The sequence below is a fragment of the Saimiri boliviensis genome, chromosome 16 (assembly GCF_048565385.1).
Source record: "Saimiri boliviensis isolate mSaiBol1 chromosome 16, mSaiBol1.pri, whole genome shotgun sequence".
Classification (NCBI taxonomy): domain Eukaryota; kingdom Metazoa; phylum Chordata; class Mammalia; order Primates; family Cebidae; genus Saimiri; species Saimiri boliviensis.
In genome coordinates this window covers 61247782-61264047 of record NC_133464.1, presented here as the reverse complement: position 1 = coordinate 61264047, position 16266 = coordinate 61247782, and the positions used below count along the sequence as shown (strand labels likewise).

Here is a 16266-nt window from a genome sequence, read left to right as displayed (position 1 = left end):
AAATTCACAAACACACACCACATAAGCACAGTGACCAGGGGCAGAAACAAGCTGTGTCTTCCTCCCCCTAGGTTTAACAGATGTGGTCTATCCTAAAATTAAATTTACAAAAAGGGTCAGGAAACGAAAAAAAAAAACACCACATGACTCATACACCTCATCTCCGAAATTTTCAGGCACGAAACCGTTATTTGTGTTTAAGCCACACTTCAATGGTGCTTGTAACTCATGAAGATCTGTTTGTAGCGCTTCCAGCCAGTAGGCCTATAAAAATATGAGCCATCCATAACCCAAAAGAGTAGTGTTCCCCCCACCAAAAAATTGTGGTTTAATTTTTTTTACCCCACAATATTACTTGCTGAAGAAAATAATAAAGATTTTGGCCATCTGGACCAAGGGTCAATAAATAAATATTTCAATGAAGATTTCACCGTCAATGGATTTTTAGCATGATATGGGTCATAACAGCTCTTACTACACAGAGTAAATTCAGTAGTTCTCCCACACTGGACTGTGTGATCTGGAACTCAGGAGAGCAGTTTTCTAGGATCACCATGTGAAAGACTCTACTGCTTTAAGTTCCTGACTGATGGGGAGGTAGTTCTCAGAACATTTTTTTTGTCTTTGAGACAGGAATCTCACCCTGTCATCTAGGCTAGAGTGCAGTGGCCTTGTCTTGGCTCACTGCAACCTCTGCCTCCAGGGCTCAAGCAATCCTCCTACCTCAGCCTCCATAGTAGCTGGGACTACAGGTGCAAGACATCACACCTGGTTAATTTTTGTATTTTTTGTAGAGAAGCTTTTGCCATGTTGCCCAGGTTGGTCTTGAACTCCTGAGCTCAAGTGATCCGCCCACCTTGGCCTCCCAAAGTGCTGGGATTACAGGTGTGAGCCACTAGGCCCCGCCTCAGAACACTTCTTTTTTTTTTTTTTTGAGACGGAGTTTCGCTCTTGTTACCCAGGCTGGAGTGCAATGGCGCGATCTCGGCTCACGGCAACCTCCGCCTCCTGGGTTCAGGCAATTCTCCTGCCTCAGCCTCCTGAGTAGCTGGGATTACAGGCATGCACCACCACGCCCAGCTAGTTTTTTGTATTTTTAGTAGAGACGGGGTTTCACCATGTTGACCAGGATGGTCTCGATCTCTCGACCTCGTGATCCACCCGCCTCGGCCTCCCAAAGTGCTGGGATTACAGGCTTGAGCCACCGCGCCCGGCCTCAGAACACTTCTTACAGGAAAACATTGTCTTGTTAATCTGGAAGTAATTTCTTTTCTATCAGAATAAGCTACCATACACTTACAGAAAAATGATAAATGCTTTTAACCCAGGGGAAGTCCCCATCTTTGTTTTGCTACAGCAGACAATGGTATCAGCAGCCTCAGAGACTTAGGCCCAGAACCTCAGGGCCATCTTTGACTTCTCCCTCCTCATTTACCACATCCTTCAGAATATCCAGCTAAAAAACAAAGATGCTTTCTTTGTACTGTCTGCCCTCAGCCACCACTGGGGGGTCAGGCACACCCTGCCTCTGGCCCCGGTCACAGCCTCCCAGGTCTCCCTTGCCTTAGACTCTAAACTCTGCTCCAACTCCCAGAGTGCTGGCAAGTTAACCATCCTCCCAGAACACCGTTCTCATCAGACCTCTCACTCGGGCAGTGGTTTCCCTCAGACAAAATTCTGACACAAGACATAACTCCATCCATGATTTGGCATCACCTCTGGACAGCCATCTCTCAAGTCACTTTTGTCTACACACCCTATGTTCCAGCAAAAAGGCTTTCTCATTGCCCTTCAATGTCTTCATACACGATTGTTCAGGAATGTTCTTTCTCTCTGCCTTACAAACCCTACCCATCTGGTAAGGCGCAGTTCAAACTGCCCCGAGGTTGAGGTCTCCCCCTCACCTGAGATCCCGCAGCCCTTCCTGTCCACACCACTCCAGCATGGCCCTGTTACTGTTCCATGCATCTGTTTCATCTGTTCAGCAAGATGGCCAGTTCCTGGCAGGCCAAATCACTAGCTTAATTCTCTCTAAGCACGTAACATGGTGTCTGTCTTACTGAATATAATTTGTGGGTGACTTTACTAACTGAGGAAGACTCAACAACACAGAGCAAAGGAGAGGTGTGTAAGACCCCACTGACATGGACTAGCACCTGAAGGGTGAGGATGATCCTTCACTGCCTCCTTTAGGCAGCTGCTCCCAATCCAGGAAGGAGGCATCATCACAGAACCCAGAGCTGGTGCCAGCTCGCCTCAGAGAGTGAGACATGCATGCTGTTGTCATGTGCAGCAATTTCACTGACTTATCAGAGGATTGGTCTTAGCTCTTGAAAACCACCCACAAATACTAGAGGAAAAGAGGCTACAATGGCCCACAGTAGACAGCTCAGGATTTGGAGTCAAGCAAACCTAGGTCGGTTGGTTGGTTTATTTATCTTGTAATTTCAGCTCAAAGGAAAACAAAATCTAGGTTTGAATCCCCACTCTACCACTAGGCTGCGTGACTAGGGGAATGTCACTTAGCCCCTAGGAGCCTTGGTTTCATCAAGTTGCAGGGCTGGTGTGAGAATCAAATGATAAAACGTTAAATGCCAACCAGCTACCATGTCTGTGTGCACATGGCTGCATGACAATAGAGGTTTCTCTACATGAGGATGACTACTCAGCATTTTAAGTGGCAAAGCGGCTTTTTCAGTGATCAACTCAGGTTAGTAAGACCTTCCCTACGAGAGTCCTTTCCTGCTATTTGCAGGGTTAGGCCAGTGCACTGGCCTGATCCAGTGCTGTGCAAAAGAACCATGCTAGATGGGGAAAATGGCTAGTAATATTTGGCTTCTCAATCAGCACATTCTTTCCAACGAATAAAGAAAATGGGAGAAAGAAACGGAATAAATTTATCCAAAGAGAAGTACATCTACTGTTACCACTGATTTTACTGGTAAGCCTCCTAAGTTACAAGCAAACATGAGGGTAGTGACATGGTTTGTCTTCATGGCCTGGTGCTATGAGCAGGACACAGGGCTCAGACTCAGAGGGTAGTTCTAGGGCCATGTTACTTTAACTCTTATAAACAGCTTTACCATCTTTAAAAAAAAATAGGTGAAGGGGAACAGGATACAGGCAGCAATCCTCTCACAGTTTGTGGTTTCGCATACATGAAACAAGTTCCTGGCAGAGCTGAGAAGTGAAAAAGGCTTCCTGCCGTGACTAAAAATGTTTACCAGCTCCTTCAGGAACTGTGGGCCCGCCCTGAGGAACTCATGATTTAGCTGGAGAGAGAAGTCCAGATCTGTGACTTTGCAAATAATTCCCAAATAACATCAGTATGCCCCGACTACAAGTACTGTGGTGAGTAAGGAAAAACACCTGGGGGCTTCTCAGGGGAATATTTCCAAGTAAAAGGGAGTAACTGGGCCATGAATGTTTTGGATTGTCCAGAGCCCTGAATAAGAGCCTATGAGGCAGAAAGAAATGCAGGAGCAAACGTGCAGGCAGAGCTGGAAACGGCAGGACGGCAGAGTGGCATCATACGAGGCCTGACAGTGACGGAGGCCAACGCTGGGATCAGAGGGCAACAAGGTTTGGCAGGAACAGTGGTATCAGCTTTAATCCAGAGCCAAAGAGTTCTGATATGATCTGACGTGATAGGCAAATGGGAAACAGCTTTGTAAACAGGGCCATGAGGTGAGGAAATGGTATTCTCAGAAAGAAAGACCTGGCCACAGTGTGCAAGACAGGCTGCAAGGGAGAGAAAGAACAGTTTGGAAGGCTGGCCAGGGAGGCCAATGCAAGCTAGGCTGCCAAGGAGTAATGAGGGTGGCCCAGGTGTCGACGCAGAGGAGGGAGAGGAGTGGAAGGTGGCCCCGAGGACGAGTCTAAGAAAAACCCCCGGCTGGCAGTGCTGTGGGAGGCTGAGGCTGCGCTGGTCACGTGGCGGGTGTGGGGGCCAATGTACGGACAGCTGAGCCACTAATAAAAGGAAAAAAGGCCTTCTGTGTTTTAACCACCTCCATTGTAAAGCCATCTGGTACTCTCAGGGAGCAGGGGAGGTGAGGGCAGCCCAACGAACAACGTTGAAATAAGCATTCATGAACTGCTCTTCCTTTCTTCAGATATCAGCACTTCTGCAGTGACCTACTAGGCAAAGACTTCTACATTTTTTGAATCGTTTCCGTGTACTTTGGGGTAATGTTCTGTGAAAAATGTCAGTGACCGAAGCACCACAACATCCTTCACTGATCTCCCCAACGTCAGAAAAGCCAAAACATGCAGTTCCTATGTTCCCTTCTGAGATAGTTGTTATTTGTTATTAGCATCCATGAAACGGGGTAGCCTCTGTCCCTAGAGCAGCTGGTGACCTGAAGCGGGAGACTTCTTTCTAGAGAAGGGCTGGGACAGAGCCAAAGGGTGGGTCAGGGAAGGCTGTGTGATGCTGGCCATCCCCAGGCATGGCCTTGTGACATTTACCTGGCACACCCAGCTCCACATGGGAAGTCAGGGGTGGGGCACAGGCTTGGCTGGCTACAGTAGTTGCTACAGGAATGAGAGTGGAGAAAGTTTAGAGGAAACCTTCAGGTCTAGGCTTGCAACCCAAGCAACCACTAAGGAACCCTGCCATTACCTAAGGTCATCAGTTTTTAAACTGGACTTATACTAAGCAGCAAACGTTGACCTTCCAATTTTCCAGTCAGGCATGTAACAGACAATGACTATCAACTGAGCTAACCTTTAACTGTTAGGATGTCTGGCATATTTCATACTTTATTTTGTAGCCAATCTTAATGGGGAAAAAAATCACTACAGGTTGGTAATAAACAGGGTTTGTGTCACCTCAAGGGAATAATCCACAACAACCACTCAGCTTACTGGTTATAAAGTACTAGAAATGAGAAAGCAGAGAGGCTGGGTGTGGTGGCTCACACTTGTAATCCCAGCACTTTGGGATACCAAGGTGGGTGCATCACAAGATCAAGAGTTCAAGACCAGCCTGGCCAAGACGGAGAAACCCCATCTCTACTGGAAAAAAAAAAAAAAAAAAAAAAAAATTAGCTGGGCATGGTGGCACATGCCTGTAATCCCAGCTACTTGGGAGGTTGAGGCTGGAGAATCACTTGAACCCAGGAGGCGGAGGTTGCGGTGAGCCAAGATTGCGCCATTGCAATCCAGCCAGGGTGACAAGAATAAAACTCCACCTCAAAAATTTAAAAAGAAAAGAAAAGAAAAGAAAAGAAAAAGAGAGTGAGAAAAAATAGAAACCAGAAAACCTCGAGGAGGGGAGAAAGGTCGTCTGTGAGGGAGAAGAATATTTGAAGAGAAACAAGGATGACAGATCCACAGCAGGGATTCCCAATCTTGGTTTTGTCAGAGCCCAGGTATTGTACTGACTACATCAAAAGTTGAAGAACTGTCAGAAATTAAAGGCAAAGTTAGTTTTACATCAGTTCAATTTAAAATATGCTGCTAGGGAACGCTAAGAACAAAGATGCAAATGTTGGGCATTCTGCCCCAAGGAACTGAAACTTCAGAAAAATTGGAGATGACTGGGTTAGGGAGAAGACAACCATTTTAATCATTAAATTTACTTTTATGCAAACATAAATTGCGACAAATATCAGTATTCTCCATCATAAATAAAATCTTTTTCTGGGGAAGATTTAGAAGGTTTCCCCTTGGATGGATGGTTGTTCCAACAAAGAAAACAATGTAGACAGATTTTTGCTTCCCACCTCTGTGAACAGGTAACTAAGAACTGAAACCCACCCCACCCACATTCAATCCAGTTCCTAATTAGTCAGGCTTTCCTGTAATGGGCCTCAGAAGAGTCAGAAGTAAGGCTCAGGGGTTCCTGAGGGATAAGTTATGACACATAACTTGAGTTTCCTGTCAGTGGAAAGGGTGGAGAAGTGCAGAACAAGTCCTGGCACGGACCTGTCAGCCCCTCCCTCCTGATACGCCTGTGATGGAGTGCCCGGCTGAAAATGAGTACGTTCAGAAATCACCACTTGAAATTCAAGCATGGAAAACCGAGAAAATCAGGAACATCTCATTTAAAACATTTATCCTTTTTTTTTTTTTTTTTTTTTGAGACAGAGCCTTACTCTATTGCCCAGGCTGGAGTGCACTGTCACGATCTCACTGCAACCTCTGCTTCCCAGGGTCAAGAGCTTCTCCCGTCTCAGCCTCCCAAGTAGCTGGGATTACAGGTGTGTGCCACCACACCCAACTAATTTTTTTATTTTTAGTAGAGATGAGGTTTCACCATGTTGGCCAGGTAGGTCTAAAACTTCTGACCTCAAGTGATCTGCTTGCCTCAGCCTCCCAAAGTGCTAGGATTAAAGGCGTGAGCATGCAGACCATCCACAATTTTTATAGCCAAATTATAATTCAAAAATAACTATAGTTTAAGACAAAAGCAATAGATAACACTCAGTGCCCAGTTAAGCAACTTGGCACTCACACAGCTTCCATTCCCATTATCTGCTTCTCTGCTGCTTTTTCTTTCTCCCACCTGATGCCCCACAATCCATCTGCCAGTGAGAACCTGAGTCAGAAGCCCTGGGCGATCATTCTGGATCAGGGACCCGCAGTGCAAGGCAGCAAGTCACTGATGGGGAATGATGGCAGATCCCATGAGACTAGGGACAGATGTGCTAAAGTTCTGAGTAAGTGTGGGAGCACCATGAAAGTAATGGGCTAGGCCAGGCACAGTGGCTCGCACCTGTAATCCCAACACTTTGGGAGGCTGAGGCAAGAGGATCACTTGAGCCCAGGAGTTACCAGCCTGGGCAACATGGCAAAAGCTTGGCCCTATAAAAAACACAAAAAATTAGCTAGGCATGGTGGCACGCTCCTGTAGTCCCAGCTATTCAGGACGCTGAGGTGGGAGGATTGCCTGAGCTTGGGAAGTCAATACTATAGTGAGCCATGATGGAACCACTTCAGCCTGGACAACAGGGAGACCATGTCTCAAAAAATAAAAATACAAAAAATAACGAGCCCATACAAATCAATCGTTCTTATGTCCATGCTATCTTTATTTGATCCTTTAACTCTGTTTTTCAGTTTAAATATTAAGTATCCCTACCAACTGAGGCATTCTGTGGTTATTCAAAGCCTCAGGACCGTCTGTTCTCTTCTGAGAAGCTCTAAGCCACCTTACAAGATGTGCGGAGAAACAGCTGCAGGCATCTGCCTGCACCATGTCCTGCCTCCATTATTGCCCCTCCTCCCAATTCTGAAGGGACCAGGGGTCTTATTTTAAGGTTTTTGGAGAAAAAAGTTCTATTTAACCTATAAAATTAGCCTATGTTAAATCAGTTAAATAAAACTTTTAAAACATAGGTTAAAGAAAGTTAGCCAAGGTCACAATACTCAAATGAAAACTGAGGCAGTTGAAAAATGACAATTTGGTTCTTCATTTGCATTATTAAGTATTCCAACAAAAAATCAGAAAAGAGCTGCATATAAGTACAAGTGAATCTGTTTGTCTATATATTTCTTTTAAAATCAAATATAATAAAGATATATGCAGTAAAAAGAGCAGCATTCATTTCTACAATGACTGCAACCCTGGTTTAAAAGATAATGAAACGTTTTTGCTCTATACTACTGAGTGAAAAGGCAGTGATCTGGACCATGCTTCAGAAATTCCAGAGGCTTTCAAAAATATTAGAATAACTTGTAAACGAATTCTGCATGTGCTAATTATATAACACACCCTTGCAAACAGGTGCACAAAACTAAGTCTTAATTTCCCAACCATTTTACTCTTCCTCATAGTGGCAGCTTGGGAGTAAAATTAATGAAATAATCCTATCCTTTTCAACCGGCAAGTATTTTATGTAGCTAAGTGACCAGCTTTATACCCCACACAAGGTACCTTTCCTAAGCCAGGGAAGAGTGACCTCGAATGTTATTGACATCCCCTTAACAGTGTAAAACAAGAAAAGGAGGAGGGCAGAAGGGTGACCTGTAAGGGAGAAGAGCAACAACAGAATAGCTGTAGCAAGTTTAGTCATTGCAGTCTGCTTAGCGTCGCTGTTGGAGGTATGGATGAAATATGGGTAAGTGCAAATAGCATATTTAACATACAATCAACCTCCCCAACAATTCCAAAGCCAATTTTTAAGAAAGAATAAACGTTCTCGTTAAAGAATATGCTAACACTAGCAGTACATTCCCCACCATTCTCTCTATGTCGAAGTCCTGTTTAATCACAATCGCCAAAGACCAGTGCAGGGACTGTGAAAATGCTCGTGTTACCTGTCCTTTTCCACAGTGACAGGAGTAGGATAGGACTGGTTGCTTTTATTGCCAGTGCCCAACTGCCCGTAAGAATTGGCACCCCAAGCATACACTTGGCCTTCATCTGTTAATACTAATGTGTGTGCATAGCCACAGGCGACCTGGAAAGAAAAAAAAAAAATCCTCTCAGGCCTGCAAATAGAAGTAAAAATTTAGAAGAAAATATTTCACTGCTTCCACAAAGTAGGTTAAGAATCAAACATGAAAAAAAGGAAGAGGCAGCCTACCTATAGAGGCAAGCATTAAGTTAACCAATATCCTTCCAGAACATGTGGGCCAGAACTGCAGTAACATTGCCGTGAGTCCCCTGGCGTGCTCTGCCCCAGTTCACTGTAGCTTCAATGCTCACAGAAATCAAGGGGTATGCGGGGAATGTAAGAAACAGACACTTGTTTCTTTGTTGTTGTTTTGGTTTGGTGTTTTTGTTTTTGTTTTTGTTTTTGTTTTTGTTTTTGTTTTTGTTTTGAGATGGAGTCTCGCTCTGTTACCAGGCTGGAATGCTGTGGCACAATCCTGGCTCGCTGCAACCTCCGCCTCCCGGGTTCAAGCAAGTCTCCTGCCTCAGCTTCCCAAGTAGCTGGGACTACAGGCACACACCACCATGCCTGGCTAATTTTTGTATTCGTAGTAGAGACAGGATTTCACCATGTTGACCAGAATGGTCTTGATCTCTTGACCTCATGATCTGCCCACTTGTATTTTTTAATAATTATTTTCTTTTAGATTATAAAAGTAAAACATGTTCAATGTGAAAAATATAGAAGTACTCTGAAGATCTGAGGCTTTTTCTTCTATTTCTGTATAGACAGATATGCACCTATAGCATCATTTTTACTGACCATGTTGTATAAGCAGCTCTGTATTTTATTTACCATTACACATAGCACTTTCCCATATCATTAAAAATTCCTTGTATAAATCATCTCCAGCCTACACACTTGGCATAATTTATCTAATCATAACTCATTATTTGATTAGTAAATTACGTTATACCTATTGTTTTTTATTAAAGATATATATATATATATCTTCTTAACTAATTCTGTAGGAGACTTACAGGAACTGTTGGTTCCTCAGGGAAATTCCCTAGGAGTAGAACTGCAGGTCAAAGGGTACGAAGGCTTTTAAGGCTCTTGTACACCCTGCCAAAGCTTCCTCAGGAAAGGTTGTAACAATTTATATTCCAAAAAGTGTATGACAGTGCCCTGGAACAGAAATTGTCTGAACAGCTGCAATTTAACTCAAGGAAAAAGAGATTTAACCTTTCCTTTAATGAAGACAGCCAAGCAGCTGAACTTCTCATCCTGCCAAGAAATCTGTTTTTAATACAATGGTATCTTTGCCAACAAAGACTTAAAAATACACGCACACAAACTGACAGTGGACGTACCCGCTGGACACGGATGCCTTGCAAAGCTGCCACTCTGCAAGGGGTTGGCTGGTTACCACTGTTGCCAAGTCCGAGCTGCCCGTTTCCATTGTAACCCCAGACGTAGACCTGAGAGAAAATGAGAGCCTCAATCCTCTCAAGAGACAAGTGGCCACAAGTTGTCTGTCATGTGGGACACACTACACTAGCATGAAACTGATGTGGCAAACAGGATTTTTAAACAAGATGTAAAATAACTACCTTACCTCCCCACTGTCCACTACTGCCATGCAGCACATCTGCCCACATGCTATGGTCACAACTACTTTATTCTGTAAGCAGCCAGTGACTCTCCGAGGGATTGGCTGATTAATTGTTGATCCAGATCCTACCTGCCCAGAGTTATTATAACCCCAGGCAAATACCTGTTTGAAAGGAAAGATCAATAAATGAAACACATTAATTTATAAAGTGTCTCAGTTGGACACTGGCATGTACTTGTGGCACCAAGTCTTTCCTTTCAAAGTGCTTCATATCCATAAATCCTTACAACACAGGCAGAGAAGTGTTTATAAAATTCATTTGTATGCAATGTACATAATTTTATAAAATTAGGTTATTGATGTTATCAACACAAACAGTAATAATTACTATCAAATAACACGTAACACAAAAATATCTACTTTCCCCCGCCATCTTTTCCAGTATCTGGGGACTTTTCTTATTGCACATAACCTCTTTACTATGGCAACAGAGAAGGAACAATACTTCCTTTTAATTTTGCAATATGGAAGTCCTTACTAGACACAGGTAAATGTCACAATATCAACTGTGAATTGCTACCAAAAATATTGCTGAATTTGAGGGAGGTGGTTATTTTAATCAAATGAATGTATTTCCAGGACTACTACAGAAGTCTATATAATCTTATTGAAAAAGAAAGCAATGAGCTTTCTGCTGACTATTCTCACCTCTCCATCAGATGTTAGCACCAAAGAATGGTAAGACCCACAGGCCACTTCAATGACTTGTTTGTTTGACAAGTTAGTAGAGATATGACAGGGCACTAAACCATGATTAGTCGTCCCATTGCCCAGCTGGCTATAAGCATTGTGACCCCAGGTAAAGACTTCTCCTTCTGAAAATAAAAAGAAATACAACCAGCTTTTACAACATCTACTTCATTATAGGAAAATACATATAGCACAGCTTCCACAAATGAAATCTAAAAATTCAGGTACAAAAAGCTAATCAACTTCCCCATTCTACCAAAGTCATTCTACAAAAGAATCTATTTGGAAAGTATAAACTGCATTCTACCTCAAAGCAACAAGGTGAAATTTAAATGCATGCAGTTATAATAACTAGAAAATAAGTTTTTAATAAACAGCAGAGAAAATGCTGCTAAGAGTAATAGCAAAACCATTATATTGAAAGTAAAAGATTGAAAGGCCACTTAATTCCCCTGGGTCTTAATTTCCTTATCTTTAAAGTAATTACTAAGTTATTTTTAAAAATCTTTGTTATTTATTGAATAGCATAATGTACAGAAAAGTTCATAAAACATACATACACAGTTTTATAAATTATAAAGCACACACCCATGTACTACTGCTTATGTCAAGAAATATAACCTTATAATCACCCCCCAAAAGACCCTCATATATGCATCTTGCAAACAAATTTTTAGTTTTTCCTGTTTTTAAAATTTTAATAAATGGAATCATACAGTATGTACTCCTTTCATCTGTGTTTTCCAGCATGTTGCCTCTTTGTATTGTATTCTGGATAATGTCTTCTGATCTATCTTCCAGTTTACTAATTTTACTAATTTGCTGTGTTCAAACTACTACAAAATTTGTCCACTGAATTTTCATTTTAATAATCATATTGTTCATTTCTATCTTTTTCAAATCTTCTATAATCCCTGCAGATTATCATCAAGCACTTTTTAATTTCTTCAAACAATATATACTGCTGTCTTATAACGGGTGTCTGATAATTCTAATGCCTGATATTTAGTAATCAGTTCTTGCTGTCTGTTGTTTCTGCTGGTTCCATTCATGGTACCTTGTTTCTTTGCATAGCAAGCCCCTTTATCTGCAGGAGATACATTCCAAGACCCTCAGTGGATGCTGAAACTATGGACAGTACTAAACTTGTATATACTATGTTTTTCCCTATAAATATATACTTACGATAAAGTTTAATTTGTAAGTTAGGCATAGTAAGACATTAATAACAATAACTAATAAAATAGAAAAGTTATAAAATGTACTGTTCACAATGTCACAGATAGAAGATTTGTTCTTACCGTAAATCTTAACAACCTCAGCATGAAAACTCTCCATTTTTCATTTAAAGTGAGAAAGTATGGTTTCTCTTTGGCATATCTAAATTGCAAGCATCACTACTCTTGCACTTTGGGGCTATTACTAAGTAAAATAAGGGTGACTTGAGCACAAGCACTATGATACCAAGATAGTCAATCTAATAACTGAGACAGCTACTAAGAAACTAATGGGTGGGAGTGTCTATGGTGGAGACGCTGGACAAAGGGATGATTCATGTCCCAGGTGGGATGGAGTAAGACGGTGAAATATCACCCTACTAGGAATGGCACACAATTTAAAACTTATGAATTGTTTATTTTTGAAATTTTACATTTATAGTTTCAGACCACAGTCAACTGCAGGTAACTGACACCTGGGGAAGTAGAACCACGGATAAGGGGACACTACTGCATATCCGGTGATCTCTGACTATGTGCTGCCTATTGCCATTGAACAGTTATTTTGGGTAATTCTCTCCAGCCTAAAATAAAGATGCCTTCCCCTACGAAGGATTTGCATTAACTTCTATCATGCCCTTAAGGCTATTGCCATCGAGTACCTCGATTATATTCAAGGCTTGAGATTTCTTGGACTGTCCAGTCTTAATGTGAATTAAACTACAAATCCATGGTTACCACCTTTTGGGGAGAAGTTTTATTTATTTTCTTTCTTTTTTCCTCCCTGCTTTGGTCAGAGCAAGGAATTTTTCTGGTCAGTGCCTTAGGAAGTGGCTGATCCCTACTACTAATGCCAACTACAGCCATCAGTCACTCTTTAGTATGAGAATCACAGAACGCTAAGAGTTGGCAGGGGGATGTTGGAGACAAGGTTTGGTCTTTCAATTCATAGATCAGGAACCCAAAGTTCAGACAGACTTGCCAAAGTCCACAGTGAGTCCGGCAGTGTTTACTGGGCTCACAGCATTGTCATTCATACACCTAAAATGCCAGTGATTACTAGATTCCATCTGCCACATTGTCTTACGTTGGCATTCAGATACATTCATGTTTCATGGTATCCAAAGTATAGGCAATTTCACAGGAAGAGCTAGCAACTCTCACCCAATTTTAAAAACATTCTCAAGGGCAGCTGACTCGTTTCTCATCAAATAAAGCTGAAATTCTGCATGGGGTTCCTAGGTTACCTGTTGTTGCAAGGACAATATGTGGACCACTCCCATAGCTGAGGCAGGCTATTTTTTTGCCACTTAAAGAATCCAGTCTCCGAGGTTCAATGGTGCTCTGGACGTCACCTAACCCCAAACAGCCACAGCAGTTTGTGCCAAGCACAAAAATCTATGGGAAAAACCACTGTTAGTTCAAGCAGTTCTATTTCTAACAAACCTATAAATTACATCCAAACAGGAATCACCTTCCTTAAGCAAACTGCTTCTTTATATAATAAATAAAAATCTAATTTCTATGCTTTTTTTTTTAACCTCTTATTCCTTAGTTCCCCCAAGATCTTCACTTTGGCAAATCCATTTCTAAAAATGTGAGTAGCTTAATTATTTTCTTCAAAATTACCTCATCATTTACTGTAGTGTATAAAACTTCATTGCCAGCACTGCCAAAGACACAAGCCTGACGAATTAACTGCAGTTCTTCCTCAGAACAAAGGGAAAAAATTGGCCACTTTCCCACATCTAACATCTTCAAAGATGACAGAGTAGCCTGTACTGGCTGAAAAGGAAGAAATACATATATGTTGAGATAACAAATTAAAAAATGGATTTTCTCTGCCCCTTCAGTTCTGTAGAGGAGGGCGGACAGTGGTTTTGGGAGGAACATGCTGCATCTATTTTCCAGAGGCCTCTCACAGCTGCAGGGATTGCCTCTGCCAGCTGCTTCTGGTCAGCTCACAGCCACCGAGCACCAGAGGCCCAGATGGAACCAGGTCTCCCCAACTCATTGTCCTCAAGGACACAGGAATCATCCAAAGCTCAGCTTCTGGGAACTGAATGTTCAGCAAATACCTTAAATATTGGCTATGTCTTAAATGTAGCTGTAGAAACTAGGCTGGTTGTAAAAGCAAGCAAGAGAGAACTGCCATGTCATCTGTTGCTTAAGTCAAGAACAAGGCTTGGAAAAGAAAAATGCTGAAAGTGACACCAGGGAAATGGTCCGAAGTTTTAGTTCATGGCAAACTTTACCTGACCTTTAGTTTGAGGAACTGGTGGGTTTCCTCATCCCTCATGCAAGTTTAGGAGTTGGCAGGAAGAAACACCCAGAAAACACGTGTACTTGTTTGTTAAGGCAGCTGTAACAAAGTAGTGACAAGAGAAATGGCTTAAACATTAGAAATTTGCTGTCTTACAGCTCTGGAAACTAGACGTCCAACTCAAGGTATCAGCTAACTAGCGCCTTCTGAGGAAGAGATCTCTTCCAGGCTTCGCTTCTCAGCTTGCAGATGGCTGTTTTCTCCCTCTGTCTGTTCACATCATCTCCCCCAAGACCCTGCATATCTCTGCATCTAAATTTCCCCTTTGTATAAGGACATTAGTTATATTGGATTAAGGTCCACCCTAATGACCTCATCTTAACTAACTACATCTGCATTGACCCGATTTCCAAATAAGTTGCACTCTGAGGTACTGGCTGTTAAGACTTCAACACATAAATGTTGCAGGGTCACAATTAACCCCCTAAGAGCATACATTAAGATCATGAGCACCTGCAGTTCCATAAGAGCACATTATAAAATTGCTTGAAAAGAGTTTTTACTTATTTGCTACTTTGGAGGCATTTTTTATTGATAAACTTTTCAACTTGCGAGCATGTGGAAGGTTATAAGATACATAAACAGCCAATAACGTCTATCAAATGGCATGTCTGCTATTTCCCACATCAACAAACTTACACATGATTTAAAGCAGCAATGATTTTCTAAGGCCTCTCTTTCCCATCAACCATTAAATCAACCTTACTGGGAATGTGTTCTGGCATACAGCTGAGTGGACTATCCACTTACCTTCTACAGATTTAAACACCTACTTGTCCTTTCCACCTTAGGAAGGCACAAGCCAGCAACTCTGCTCTTCTCAGGTCCACACTATTAACTTAGAAGCCTCCACTGTCCTTATTTCCATGAATTTCTCTGGGGCCACCTTTATAGACTCCTGAGTACACTTCAGGAGGACAAAGACTGAGTCAGTCTCTTTCACCACCATGTCATCCATCCCTTGAATGGTGCTAACAATGCAATACATACCTTTGTGTTGGTGAAATGAACAAGTAAATGTTTGAATGGCTATGACTCATTTCTTGATTCACAACCCTCCTTTCCATCCCATCCTCTGTAACTCCTTCACATGGAAGCCATTCCGAAAGCTGGGCCCCAAATCCCTGCTCTCGGCTCCAGAGCTCTCCATTTCTACTTCACCTGAGCCATATCATCAAACACAACTCTGTTACTAAGTCCTCAAACTTTTAAGTTTCCTTCTGATCACAGCCAACAGTCTTAAACTTGTATCCAAAGTAAAGACTGCAGTAAGTAAAGGGGAGCTAGGATGCATGGAGCAGCTGTCCCAATGGCCACTGGACCTAGAGCAGAAACAAGCAGAGCCACCAGCTTTTTTCTTGTAAATAAAGCTTTGCTTTCAGGTTTCTATCTTTTCTGAATAATCTTCATGGCACTATTGAATGCAGTGACTAAAAAGAGCTCTAAAGATCATTTTATAGATGAGAAACCTGAAGAAAGCCCAGAGAGGTGCTGCAGTGGGTTGAATGGCTTCCCGGCCAAGTCCAGATCCACCTAGAACCTCAGAAGTTGACTTTGGTTGGAAACGGGGTCTTTGCAGATGTAATAATGGGTTAAGATGGAGTCACAGTGGATTAGAGTGGGCCCTAAGTCCAATGACTAATGTCTTTATAAGGAGACAAGAGGGCACACAGTGACACACAGGGAAGAAGGCCAGGTGACAACAGAGACAGGGACTGCAGTGATGCATCTGGAAGTCAAGGAGCAGCAAGGATTGCTGAGCGCCACCTCCAGAAGCTGAGAAGATTCTTCCTGAAAGGTATAGAGGGGGCACTGCCCTGATGATGCATTGATTTCACACTTCTAGCCTCCAGAACTGTGAGAAAAGAAATTTCGGTTGCTTGAACTGCAGTCATTTGTTACAGCAGCCCAAAGAAACTAATAGAGAGGCCAAGAAGCTTGTCCCTGCTAATAGCATCACCCTGTGAGTTAGTGGCAGAGCCTGAACCAGGGCCAAGCTGTCCCGATGCCAAATCCAGTCATGTTCCCTCCCATGCC

At 42.4% G+C, this 16266-nt stretch overlaps 2 protein-coding genes across 10 annotated transcripts in view; both read right to left on the bottom strand.

The window, feature by feature from the left end:
* RCBTB2 (RCC1 and BTB domain containing protein 2) overlaps positions 1-16266 on the bottom strand; it is a 45947-nt gene that overhangs the window by 13746 nt on the left and 15935 nt on the right. For 4 of the 9 annotated variants that reach the window (XM_074387701.1, XM_003942221.3, XM_010330065.3 and 1 more), the window contains 6 exons: positions 13536-13691; positions 13154-13304; positions 10648-10814; positions 9943-10101; positions 9698-9805; positions 8266-8408 (listed from right to left, as the gene is read on the bottom strand). In XM_074387701.1, the coding sequence (XP_074243802.1) occupies positions 8266-8408; positions 9698-9805; positions 9943-10101; positions 10648-10814; positions 13154-13304; positions 13536-13691 (884 nt within the window). Of the gene's footprint in view, positions 1-8265; positions 8409-9697; positions 9806-9942; positions 10102-10647; positions 10815-13153; positions 13305-13535; positions 13692-14161; positions 14269-16266 lie in introns of those variants that run through there. The other 5 variants (XM_010330068.3, XM_039473295.2, XM_010330070.3 and 2 more) reach the window with 4 other exon arrangements.
* LOC141581629 (uncharacterized) lies at positions 9-8257 on the bottom strand. Its single transcript, XM_074387707.1, is given in 4 exon segments — positions 9-3526; positions 3528-3840; positions 3843-3885; positions 3887-8257. Coding segments are annotated over 4 exon segments (762 nt in total). The 5' UTR covers positions 4028-8257; the 3' UTR covers positions 9-3261.